Source organism: Pterocles gutturalis, unplaced genomic scaffold, assembly GCF_000699245.1.
Source record: "Pterocles gutturalis isolate BGI_N339 unplaced genomic scaffold, ASM69924v1 scaffold14781, whole genome shotgun sequence".
Classification (NCBI taxonomy): Eukaryota; Metazoa; Chordata; class Aves; order Pterocliformes; family Pteroclidae; genus Pterocles; species Pterocles gutturalis.
This window is the reverse complement of record NW_010105700.1, coordinates 1-13,782: the sequence shown is the minus strand read 5'-3', so window position 1 is coordinate 13,782 and position 13,782 is coordinate 1. Positions and strand designations below refer to the sequence as shown.

Genomic DNA, 13,782 nt, shown 5'->3' with positions numbered 1-13,782 from the left:
GACCACCTGGAGTGAGATGACCCGGAGCAAAAGAGATCTGGAACCAAAAAGGGCCAGTCTTCTGAAGGGTCCTCACCTATATACTGGGCATGACGTGTATGTTATGGAATAGATTATTGGCCACTCTGTGTCTCAATCCCAAACCTAAAATCAAATCCTGGGCTAGTAACTGGGGCTGTGCTCCCTCCCAGCTTCTCCTGTTTGCAGGCAGACAGAGAAGCTGGAAGACCTTGGCAGCCGCATAAACATCACTTTTTATCAGCTTTCTTCTGAGCACAAATCCAAAACACAGCCTCTTGCTAGCTATTATGAAGAAAGTTAACTGTCTCAGCTTAACCCAGGACACTCATATAATTAGCCTACAAAGAGTATTTCCATGTCCCTCAATGGTACAGCCAGACCATCCTTCCTTCTGGAACTTTGCAACTCTGACACCAGGAAAGTAAGTTACAAAAAAACCCCCTTTATGTGACTTATGTAACCACTGCAACCCCTGACCTCTGAATCTGAATTTCCGACTACAGGACTAGTGACTTTTTTCCACCTGTACATATTTACCCTGGCGACAGAAAAGGTAAAACTAGTTCAAAGTCAGAAGCCTGACACAGGCCTTTTACCAAAATTGCTGTAAGGGCAAACAGAACTCCTGATTACAAATAGGACCTTGATCTTCACTCTTTTCCAATGACAGGATGTGCCAGCATAACCATAAAAGCCACAGAAACCTCACACTACACTGTGTGCTGCAGTCCAATGGTATCAGCTCACTCTGTCAGTTGCAGATTTCATGAACATGCAGTGCAGAAAGCAAAATCAAGTTCATGGTAATAAATGCAATTATGTCAAAGAACTGAAACTGGAAAACCTTCCCCCTCTCCCTCCTACTCCAAGCTAAGTTGTAAGGCACTGAAGGGCCAACTAAAAAAAGAAAAAGTAGTATTTCAGGCCCTGTCGGATTCTGCAACACGAGAGAGAGCACACACATCACAGCTCTTTCAGGATCTAGGGTATCAGCATCTTGGATCCAGATACAGTCTACAGTCTGGTTCAAGAAGCTTTGAATTAATTTTAGCAACCACACAGTTTAAAAACTGGAGGTAGCCTGATGGTTGTAAGTCTCCTAGGAGAAAGACTGAAGTTTATTCTCCCCACAAGAAGTGTACGTCAAGATCCCCATTTTTGGCTAAGGAATAAAAAAAAAAAAAAAAAAAAAAGACATATACCACCCTTAAGTGTTGTTTGCTTTAAAGCAGATCATAATGCAATCATCACTTGGATGCAAAATCCTAGGCTTTGCAGCATGCCCAAGATTGCACTCTTACAGCATCTTGATGCGGTGAGCACCATCCTCTGAATTATAATAGAGCTCAGCCACCAACTATTGAGAAAGTTCACCATGATCAAAACTAAATTACCTCTGTTTGTAGTGCAGTGTTGCAACTCATAATAATCTCCCTACAAGCATTACAGCACACACTTTGGACTTTGAGAGTTAAAAGCACGATACACGCAAGGTTGTGAGCACCGTGATTTTGAATTACTAAAATGCCATCAAAGTTTATTGATGGAATTTTATCAGATTAATATAAATTACACTTCAATCTAATCCAAAGTGCATAAGTAAACTTTAAAATGTCTCACCTAAAATTCTTCCACCAAAAAACCTTCTCTCAGTCCATTTCAGCAAACTAAAACATGCAAATATAGCCAAGCTAACTCTCAGTCAAACTCCCTTTTATTTCATAGATGTTAATTGCTAACAAAGCTAAACAAATCTGAAGTTCAGACTGAGTCACTGAAACATTCTAAAGACTTGGAGGAACAGACCTGATGTAATTTTTTGTCACTTCAATCCTTATTATTTCCTCTGCTTTGAAATATAAGATGTAACAGTGAAAACACATTTTCATATTTTTACTGTTTGACCTCTTTTTAACATTTTTAAGCTATGTATCTTCTCCATGAAAACCAATAAATATTTGAGTGTGAAAACAGACCAGAAAATCTCATTAATCTAGAAATACCATTAACGAGAAACTTTTTTTCATACATAGATGATTCTTGTCAGTGATCCAATTGGAAAATTTTCTCAGATGACCACATTTTGAACAGACTATACAGTGTTCTTGGATTCAGTCCAGATTTCAAGAGAACTAATTCACTCCTTTTATGAAAAAATGGCAGTTTTAAACATACATAGCTGAAAATAGAAAGCAGTCTTCGGAGTTAAATGGTTTTTATGCAGCTGAATTGAGACATACCAGAAGTAAATTAAGTTCAGTGCTGAAGAGCATTTCAAATCATCCTAGCAATTACACAGGAAGCTGGGTGTAGTTACTATGAAGCTTTCAATCCAACCGTATCTTTGGAAAAGTCAGATTTAATACCACATTATCTCACAAATTTTTAATATATATTAGGTAACTCTGCTCGAACACAGATCCTGCTTATTGCTTTGAAACATACAACATTATCATTGAAACCTAGACACTTGTCTAGAGTTCTTAGTAGCCAAAATTAAAAAGACCAAATAGAGGACAGCAGGAAGAAAGGCACATGGTTAATTTATAAAAGTATTTACAGGGTACCTGAACATTTATTTCTATCTACTAGAAACTCATTAATCTTGAATACAAAAAGAAAAGACTACTGACACATGTTAAAGGAGATCATCCTGAACAGATGTTCTCAAGCAATACAAGCACAGAATCTCATACACTATTAAATTATTTTCAGAATTAAATTTCTCATTTTGAATACAGAATTTATTAACTAAAGTTAATAAATTTATTATTCCTCTAAGTACTGCGATACTTTAGTGCAACCCTCTTCAAAGGGTGAAGCTGGCACAGTTAAGGCAGCCTACTAACAGTATTTTAAAATTCAGCACACAGTGTTTAATCATTGAGGTGCCTGGTGGTTCTCAGTTTGGAGAGCTGTCTTTTCAAACCTTCATCCATACTGTCATCCTTCTAGCTGATGCACTCTCAAAGACAGCATGTTCAAACACTACAGTTCTTGCAGTGTTTTGGGGCTTTTTGGGGGTGGGAAGAGAGGAGTCTATCACCAAGCTGTTAGCTCCACAAGCAACTCTGCAGTATGGTTAACACCCACAAGTTGATGTGTAGCTTTACTGTACATTGTGCTAACCTTCATATGCTGTCAAAAACACGCTTCTGAAACAACACCCATTACATTCAAAGCTATAAGCACTCTATAGATCCTGGTACTGCAATCTGCACTCCACTGATAGTGTTTCAACATATTCCGTTGCCAGAAGCAAACTAATTTTCCTAGGGTGGTTTCCTTTTTTTTTTTTTTTTTTTTGGAAGTTAATTGATGCACAATTTCAGGAAAAAAAACCCTCTCTGAAAAAAGTCAACCAAGGTTTTTAAAAGGACTTAATCCCATTCTGATTTTTTTCCTACAGACTTGAACTAGTAATTTTGAAACTATTATCCTCAACTGGAGCAAAAAATTTCACTCTAGTAGTATAAATATGCTTTCCATTAAACTTCAATAAGGCTATGCCTTATTAAAAGGTGACTAGTGCTGCCTAACTACAGCTGATAAGTTGGGGCACCAGAATTAACTTGAATTGTTATAAAATTCCATAGAAGAAAAAAAAAAAAAAGAACTGCATAGTATGTGATCCCTTTTATTCATCAAAGCTGCCCATGTATATCCCAGGTGGAAGATAGCAGAACAGCTGCTCACCCTTCAGAAGCAGCTGTGTTTAGTGCTTGCCATAACATCTTTCCATGTTGCTAGTTGTCACATCTCTTCAAAGGACAATTACAGAAGTGGAAAGGAAAAAATAAGAGAAAAATAGAACAGCATTTTCAGACACATCAATATTCCTCAATTTTTTTCATTTGAAATACTGAAATAGATTTATTTACAATGAAAGTAATCAGAAGACCATTCTTCTGGATTTAAAATATTTTGGTTTTTTTTCTTTGGAAAAAAAGAAAAAAGAGAAAACCAATACACATGACTAAAACCACAGATGCTGTGGCTTTTCTGCCTGCCCCTCTCTCCTTACGTATGTCCATACTGATGACAGAGCCAGTTCAAAAAAAGTCTAATCACTATCTAAATTAACAGGGTTGTAGTCAGGATCATCCTCTTCATCCTCTAACTCTAAATCATCCATTTCTTGGAATAAAGATTCATCAACCTCCACGCTGTTTCCAGCTGCAAAAAATGGAAAAATAATTTATTTTCATGCAAGTAGGAAAACACCTGAACCACAAAATACACAACACTTTTTCATATTAATTCTTCAGTGTAGGTAGCTGTTAATTTACTTGGCTTTTTATATATCAAACAGATATGGAAAAGGAAATGCCACATTTTATCTTTTTTCAGCTAAAATGAAGATTTTTCCCTCATACCAAAACCCAGTCAAGAGAAACATCTCATAGGACCTCAGAATCCATTGGGAGAATGAAATCAACATTTATAGCTCCCACAACCAGAGATCCTTTCTCCCAGGTACTGTCAGAGTAGGAGCTCATGACCTCACAGCTGGAATAGCTACAACTATCATAGCCACAGACACACATAGGGTTTATTAAAAAAAACCAAACCAAACCTTGCACCCCATTTATTTGCCTACATACATAAATTTTCATTCAGATTTAAATTTTAAAAACAAGATGAAGCTTTGCATGCCTCCACATTTTCTTCTGACAGAGATGATTCTGACCCAAGGATAACGCTTGAGGACTACTGTTTTATTTGTGTGTATCAACAGCGACATCTTCCGGCCACTGAACAAGGTTCTGTTCTTTCACGGGATTTGAAAGAGCCTTTATAACCTGTATCTAAAAGATAATGCCATTATCCTGTTTAAGCTGTGAAAATTAGTATTACTTATTACACGGTATTGCAATACTAAATTGCAGTTAGTAACCTATTGCATCTACGACAGAATAAAACCAGCAATAAGAACAGGAGTTTTTAATCGCTCACAGCAACAGGGTTAAAAGTTAATACATTAATCCCAAGTCATTTGGGCACAGAGCCCAAACACAGAAGTGTGTTCCTCCCTTGATACAGCCAAATGTTCCATCAACAACCTGTCTTTACTCCAAAAGCTTTGGAGGAAGGCAAGGTTAAATTACACCCTCTAACCAAAAGAAACTTAACTCCCCCATTACTGTCATTTCAAGTTTATACTCACTGATGTGTATAAACAACTTTTTTTTTTTTAAATTGTTACTTGTAGAGAAAATTCTTGACTCTCTTCTGCATGTGTGTTTTGCAATACCAGTAGATAATGCAGCTACAATAAAGAACTGTCTTAACTCAAAAATCAGTCTTAAACTAGGATACTAAAAGGCAGTACATAAAATTAAAGATACGTGACTGTGAGTAGATTTATTTGATTTATCTCCAGCAGATTTTCCAATTTTAACATCTTTAGGCACAGGCTTACAAAATTGTCTGCTGGCACCAGGTCAGATATTTTTGGTAAGATAGACAAATCTGCACAAAACCATGAAGAAGAACTGGGTTGTGCAGAGGCAAATAGCATTTAATTTGGCCTGCAAGATTTTTACTGTTGGTGTTGAGGTTCAGAGAGAAGGAGACAGAACTTCAATATCTGTGCTTGAAATCAGGGGTAAGAACGCTGGCTATTAGAAAAAAAAGAAAAAGCAGGATTTGGTTCTGGGTTTTGGTTTTGCTTCCCGTCCAAACACTTAAATAGATGCAACAGAAATAAGATCAACTCAAGCTCAAAACTGCTTTAGCATCTTGAAAAAGTTTTTTGTTTTTGAAAAAAGTCAAAATCAGTTCAGTTACATCTGCAAAGCACTACTTCTTAGAAAGTTCTTGTAATGTAAAAGTGATACTGAAGTAAGATGTTAAGTCAGAAATATCATACAGATTTTGCTTAGGAATTTTGACCTATTTTAAGCCACTATCTTTTAGTTGTGGAAACAAAAAGAAATTTACCTTCCTCCAAGAACTGGATGTCAGAGGTGTCAAGGTTGTGATCCATTTCAAACAGCTGTTTACCTAGAAATAAAAGAAAGCAAAAATAATATATAAACAAGTAGAATTCTGAAATAACTATCAGTTTAAGGCAACAATAGTTAGTACATGTATTTTAGGCTTTTCAAACTAACCAATTTGAGCAGTCTTTTTTTTTTTTTTAAGCTCCTCATTTCTGCAAGTTCCCCCCTCTGATTTTATGCCTACTCATCCAGGATTCTTCCACTCTAACAGGCTTCCTGCTCTTACATGTGAAATAAGTCACCGTTTCTTATAGTCACTTAAATGTTACTAAGGCTTTAATAGTGAGGGGTAGGGATATTTACACCATACTGCCCCACAGCTTTTGCTCAGTCCTTATTGCTTTGTTCCTCATCTTGTGGGAACTGGAAAGGAAATTAGCTGCTTGGTCCACATTTCTCCATATATCTTCCCCATTCAAAAAGTAATTTGGATCTACACACAGATCACTCCTACACACGTACATCTGTGAAGGAGATAGCACACAAAGCAAAGTGAAGACTTTCTAATCAGGAGGTAGGGGAAGAAATCTTTCCACATGAACTACCCATCTTCCATCTCTATTTCAATTGTTTATGCAAGCTTCCACCAACAAGACAGGTTGGTGTTCACGGTAAAATATTTAAGACACCCTTTATGTCTACTGGGGAGGTTACACTCACGACATCTGAGAATAAGACTTTTTTTAGTTTTGTAAAGGGGAGTTTCTATAAACTAGGCTTGTATAGAGGAAAACAGAGCACGCTAGCAAAAATTTTAAGAACAGGAAAACTAGAAGAAGCCTGATTTCTACTATCTCATCTTTGCAGATTCCCAAATGCATTCCCTTCAGGTGGGCATCAAGCATGTCCCCCCTGCCCTGTACAGCTTTTCACAAAACTCACTACCATTAAGATTTCCACCTCTCTGTCAGATTTAATCAAAACTAGACAAAAGTTTCAAAAGCCTTCAGAAAGGAGGAGAAAAGATAAGTGATATAGCACAATCACATTGGTCATGTTTTCTCAGATAATCAGGTTAAGAAGTAGGTCCAGCATCACAGGAGCATCAGTCCAAAGCTAAGCTATGGAGACTGTGGAGAAGGATACCCAATATTTAAACCTTCCCTACAGGTTCTCATAAGAAAAGTCATTTCCTCCATATTTTGCCCACTGGGCACAGAGTGTGCCTTCTGCTGGACAAAATGCAATCTGCAAAGCACAGAGCCAGAAACCACTGCTATGACAAGCTCTTCCTCAAAGTATCAGAGCCATTCTCACTAGTCATCATAAGTTTGTCATATGCAGCAGCCAGCCTCTGTGTTACTTCAGTCCAGCAACAGCATCCCAAACTCCTGCGTGTGCCTGAATAATGTGAAGTCACACTACGATCCAGTGCAATAAAGGCCAAAGCAATAAGTTGTCTGACACAGATTCTTTCTGTTGCTTAACAAACCACAGCTATTCCTGCCAGAACAACGCTTGCCAGTAGCAGCTCCAGGTGGTATACTGTCTGGCACAAAAATGAAGAAGTTTAAACACACAGTTTGGGAACCTTAATCACTTCAGCAGAAATCTGCAACCTATCAGCTTTGTATTTAGCCCAAAATCAGCACTCAGAAAGACTTTCTGTGACATGGAGTACAACAAGCAAATACTGCACAAAGAGTTTAGTTACTGACATCATTTTTCAGTGTAAAAATTACTTCTAGGCTTGTCGTTATAGTCCAGTAACATTGCAAAAACTTCAAGACCAGTTTAAAATCATACCGCTTAATTTATTTTTGCCTGCTTGTTCTTCTTCTTTCATTTTTTTCCTTTTTATTTCTAGGAGTTCTGCATCAAACTTCGCTTTCCAGTTTAGGAAATTCTCAATGGTAACAGGCGTGCCATGAAAACGTTGCTGAAAGAACAGAAAACAAGGCTGCAAACACAACTTGCAAAGCTACGAGTGAAGACGAGCATTCTCTTAATTATTTAAATTACAACATTCCAGAAGCACTGCTTGCTGTGAAATTAATCCTAACCCTGAAAATATACAAAGATTACATTCTTACTGTTTTTTTTTCATGGGATTCTCCCTTCAGACAGCTGTACTGAGGTGCAAATTCTTATGGAAAAACCTCAAGTACTACTTCTGGACCTACAGTGCAGTAGTTAGCAACACACCACTAATACAGGTTATCCATAAGTAGGCATTGCACCTTACCAACTCTTCAGTGCAATCTACACTGAAATATTTACCATTAAAATATGTTAATCCTTTCATCTTGTTGAGACAGAAAAAAGGATTATTTTTTTCCCAGCTATTTTTCTGCCTTTTTCAGAAATACTGAACCTTCCAAGTCCTATCATCCTCTAGCTTTTTCTGAGGAAGAAACTGAAGACTCAGTAGTTGGACTTACCACAGCACATTCCAGGAATGGGAAAACTATTCCACAGTGGCTGGTAGGAAGGACACATGCAACGAGGACAAACCAGTCTTGAAGACTGGTCCCACTGCTTGCACCCTGCCCACCCAGTCTACCAAGGAAGAGAGACTTCCTCAGACCATGCAGCATGTCTGCAGCATGCCACATTCTAGCCTTCTTTGTTCCCCATCCTCTCTTGCCTCTTTAAGCAAAATACTGGCTACAGCAACCTTGATTTGATTTGGGAAAAATTCCTGCCCCTACCTTAGTAAGTAATGCTAGAAATTACTGTGAACATGCAATACATCCCTTAAAAGACTGCTTTAGAAAATGGACAGAAAATAAAATCACTTAAGTGCACTAAATAATCTTCTAGTCCCTAGGTTTTAATTATATCAACTTTGAGATAAATGTTCCTCTACCACTGCAACCAAGAATTGCTCCTGCATTAAACCACACATTTTTAAAAAAGCAGTAAATTTTTAGTTGAAAACACTATTTTACATACTTTCTCTTCTTCTTCTGCTTCTCTTTCTTTCTGTTTCTTTTCCTCTTCTCTCCGTGTTTTTATTTGATCCACTATTTCATTTAATTTCTCCTGTACTGCTGAGACTAGAGTGAAGATCATTACCATTCCTAAATTTTCTTCTGCCTACAACACAAAGAAGGTAACTTCAAACAGAAGAACCTCAAACCTTCAGCAACTGAATGCATAAGTATGTTTAGAAAGCAGTACACTGTGCAAAAGCAGATAACACAGCTGAAGACCTCTGCACCAATCTCAAAATCTCACTGTAAAGTTCAAGTCAATTAGCCAGTTAATCCAGTTAAAGTTACCCCCAAATGGCTGCACAGCAAAACACCAATGACGAACACCTGTGTTCAGGTTATCAACATATTATAGACATCTGGAAGGCCTTTTCATGAATAAGCCAAAACCTATAGTAGGAATACAACTCCAAGATTTGAGTATCATAGATCATAAGAGACAAGTCACTCAGAACTTCTCTGCTGAAACAGGTTATTCCTTAATCCTATTACATGCCCCTTTGAAGGGGGACAGTTTCCCAGGAAAAATAAAAAATATCAGTTGATGGAAGAACGGTTATATGAAGCAAACTGAAAAAAAAGAATGCCTACTGAACACACTACGGCAATTTTAAGGCAGGGAGGACTTGTAGAGAATTCCTGAAACCAAAGAAGTGTTTCCTTCTCATTCCTTCACAATGCACTCTCACTGATCCCAAAGGTTGAAGAGATCCTCCCAACACCCAAAAGAGTTATGTTATTAAAAATAATCAAGAATCAATGTAGCATTTTTTAATCTTTCAAAATAAAATTAAAGTGCCTTATTTCCACATATATATACAGTTAAACAAACTCACCTTAAGCTAGAACGGCAAAAAGGGGAAGCCCTAGAACACTTCCATTTCATTATCGTACCTGTGCACACCGAATTAGCCCTATATTTTACCTTATTAACATAATTTACCTCAATAATGTCATTTACCAAACTCAGACCTCAAAGTCAATCCCTACAGTATGGAATAGGTTTCAAATCAGTGGCACATACTTCAGAAAACAACTGATTTGAGAGAGAAATTCTGGCTAAACTGTAAAGTGTTATCAAGCTGAATTGAGATATTCCATTTCCCTTACCTGTTGTTCTAGTAGTTTTATTATGTCTGTGACATCATTATCATCAAGATTCTCCTGTGAGACAATTTCATAAAGTGGAGTTTCATCAGGGTATCTTTTTCTATAGGTAAATTTAAGGGTTGTTTGGACAGCTACAAGAAAAAAAATACATATTCTTATTGTGATAACTATTGTAACTTCAACTGTCTATTTTTCTATTGCATCAGCAGCCTTAAGATTCTAAAATATACAATATTCTTGTCTTAAAGGAAGAGTCATCTTTCACAGATGTTAAAACTATATGAACAGATCTAAATAAAACACATGAGTTCTGAGAAATTAAGACAATGAAGTTTACCCTTACATAAACTATTACAGGCTTTTGATGACTGAAAGGTCTTTAGAAATACTGGAAAACCTGTGGTATGGTGGGTACTAGAGCAGCAATCCCTTCTCCTTCTGTGCTGGTTTTGGCTGGGGTAGAGTTAATTTTCTTCATAGTAGCTAGTATGGGGGTATATTTTGGATTTGTGCTGGAAACAGTGTTGATAACCGCAGGGATGTTTTCATTATTGCTCAGCAGTGCTTACACAGAGTCAAGACCTTTTCTGCTGCTCACACCAACCCACCAGCAAGGAAGCTGAGGGTGCCCAAGAAGTTGGGAAGGGACACAGGCAGGGCAGCTGAACCCAACTGACCAAAGGGATATTCCATACCATAGGATGTCACACTCAGCATATAAAGCTGGGGGAAGAAGTAAGGGGTGGGGGGGGCGGCATTTGGAGTTACAGTGTTTGTCTTCCCAAGTAATGGTTATGTGTGATGGAGCCCTGCTTTCCTGGAGACGGCTGAACACCTGGCTGACAATGGAACATAGTGAATGAATTCCTGTTTTGTTTTGCTTTGCTTGCATGTGTGACTTTGTTCTACTTACTAAACTGTCTTTATCTCAACCCACGAGTTTTCTCACTTTTACTCTTCCAATTCTCTCCCCCATCCCACCAGGGGAGAGTGAGCAAGTGGCTGTCTGCTGCTTATGCCGGCTGACGTTAAACCACAACACACTCATATTCCACTTAAATCTGGAAAAAATGGGGAAGAGTCCTAAAAACAGATCTAGAGAGAATCTCAGCATATTAATGCCTTAAATTCTGCGTGCCTAGGTGGAGTACTAACCTTTGTGTTGGGTACCAGGGCTCCACATAAATCACATGACAACGACACCATGTCCAGTAGAAGTTATTAAGCAGAGGACTGCCTAAGGAGAACGCATTCAACCTGAAGCAACCCAAAGCTAGGATAACATGGAAACAAGGTAAAAGAGAATCAAGGCCCTTTCATGCATCCTGACAGAATACCAGGGAAAAGACTCCCTCCAGTTCCAGACTCACAGTTCTGGCAGCTCAGCAGTCTTTTCAACAGAGACACCTGCTCCAAGCGGGACTTACTCCTTTAAAACTAAAGTGACAGCACCAGTTTCTTCCTTCAGATAAGGTAACCCAGAACGGCAGCTCTCAATCTTACTTGGAGCGAGGCTAGTTTACAACAAGCCCATGCAACCATTAATACCCAACAAATACACTGGGACTTGCAAATCACAGCTCTCTGCTCTGGAACTGTTCCTTAAGGGCTGCATATTCACAATACAGACTCAACACTCCCATGTGGCTGATATACATACAGTTGCTAGAAAAACAACCACCTCACAACATGGCCGTAAGCTACTATAGGGATGACAATCCATACTTTTTGAAGCCACACTACAAAGCATTTTAGGTTCTGCATATCAGAAAATAGCCCTAGCGAGAGAGCACAACATTTCTGTAAACTAAACAAAGATCAGCAGAATCCTTGAACCACAGTTGCTGAGGAATGCTTTCTCAGGCACCTAAGAGGACTTAAGTGGAGGTATTCCTAGTTGTTGGCGGTAGAATTAGGCTTACATATAAACTCCTCCTGTATATGTTTAAGACACGATCAACTTACTTTCATCATTTTCTCCAGCTTCAGATGTCACAGTGATTGTGAAAGTCGTTGGCTTTTCTGACAATACTGTTCAAAAAAAAAAAAAAAAGACAGAGAGAGATTCCTTAAATGAGACAACTACTTCTTCACATCATTAAAACTGAACTTCAAGGACTAATGAAGCAAGGAAGCTCTTGACACAGCGTTAAGGGTCTTTTTACCCTATTATTAATACTCTTCAATTAACAGCTATTTTCCATATGATGCAATGTTTGGAGCGCTCTTTGAATGAGAGCCTATAAGATCAACAACACTAAAACGTTTCTCTTTAGAAAGTTTTCTCTTTATGAAGTTTCACTTTTTGGAAAAGTACAAATCTACCTACCACCAAGTGATTTATGTTAGCACACTGAATGTGTGCAGAAAGCTCCCAAAGCTAATTTGCTTTATTGCGCTAGATATGTGTGACGAGCATTCAGTGCACTTTTTTTACAGTATGTCTCCACCTATTTCTATAGGACAGCTTAATGTAACAAATGCCTCTTAAAACAAAAAAAGGAACACATAGTGCTTTCCTTCAAGAATGTACTACCCAAGTAGTAGTACCAGAATGAAATTGCGTGAATGGGGCAGTTAGAAGACAGACAACAAGAGGCTCTATAGAGACACACAAAATGCAAGCACTGTGATCTAAAGTTTCACAGACTAGAAACCTTATCACACAATTGTGGGTTGCAGATCATATCCTCAAATAAGGACTACTCTCTTTCACTGCTATAACCTGTGCCCAATCTAGTAAACATGTTCTCACAGGATTAACTGAATTTTGCCTCATTGCTAATGTACTACTTACCACCATTTTTTACCCCTTCTTCTTTTGGGCATAAGAGCATTAACATGAACGAACAATAACTCGGAGTACACATCAGAGCAGAGGCTGTATGAAAGTATATTGCTTCCATACCAGTATCAGTGATTCAGCATCCCCAGCTACCAGAGATCAATTCATATACCTTTAATATAAAACTGAAGAACCCAAAAGATTTCCAGATTAAAGCAATGGGTAAATGTATTGGGCAAATGTCCGTGTGATGAAGTTACTGCCAAGGAAGATACTGTGGGACTTCAGGCAGAGTACACACCGTGAAGGAAGGAAACAGAAAATGCTCAGGTTTTTTCACCATTAAGTCTTTGGATCCTGAGCAGCATAAATCAGGTTGGATTAGCTAGCACAATAGATACTCTGAATTGTTTGATGGTACCCAGAAAGTCCTGAAAATCTGACGAATCAACATATCCGTCATCTGGAAGTTTTAGCAATATTACACACTGCACCTGGGAACTGAAGCTTGCCTTTGTTCCACCATAGATCTGCAACGGAATAAAGCAGATCCTGGCAATGCACTTACAGAGCAAACAGCATCTTTCCGTATCCCCAAGCACTCCGTGCTTCACAGCGGGGAGAAGCTGTTATCTGAAAGGAAAACCGGCACACACAAGCCAGTTCCCCAATTTCCACCTAGGGCCGCATCTGTGGAAAGGTTTCTCCACAGAGCATCCTTCCACCAGCCTCAGATCGGGCTGGGACACGGGAACGGGTGTTGCCGGGCTGCGGGGCTACGGCGTGACCCGCCCCACGCCGACACGGCCGCGGCAAGAACCGCCAGCAAGTGCTTTGCTTCTCCCGCCTAGGGAGAGCAAAACAAACCAAAAAGACGAAATATCTGCACCCCGTGCAACTAAAAGCGAGGAGACGCCCGAGGGAG

General features: G+C 38.7%; 1 protein-coding gene across 1 annotated transcript; it reads right to left on the bottom strand.

The window, feature by feature from the left end:
• Positions 1-3,867: 3,867 nt before the first annotated feature.
• On the bottom strand, positions 3,868-13,704 carry RWDD1 (RWD domain containing 1; the record flags this gene model as incomplete). Its single annotated transcript, XM_010087503.1, is given in 8 exon segments — positions 3,868-4,197; positions 5,965-6,027; positions 7,773-7,905; positions 8,922-9,065; positions 10,073-10,203; positions 12,038-12,140; positions 13,259-13,387; positions 13,587-13,704. Coding segments are annotated over 8 exon segments (934 nt in total), but the record flags the coding sequence as incomplete, so codon positions are not given.
• Between the last annotated feature and the right edge of the window lie 78 nt (positions 13,705-13,782).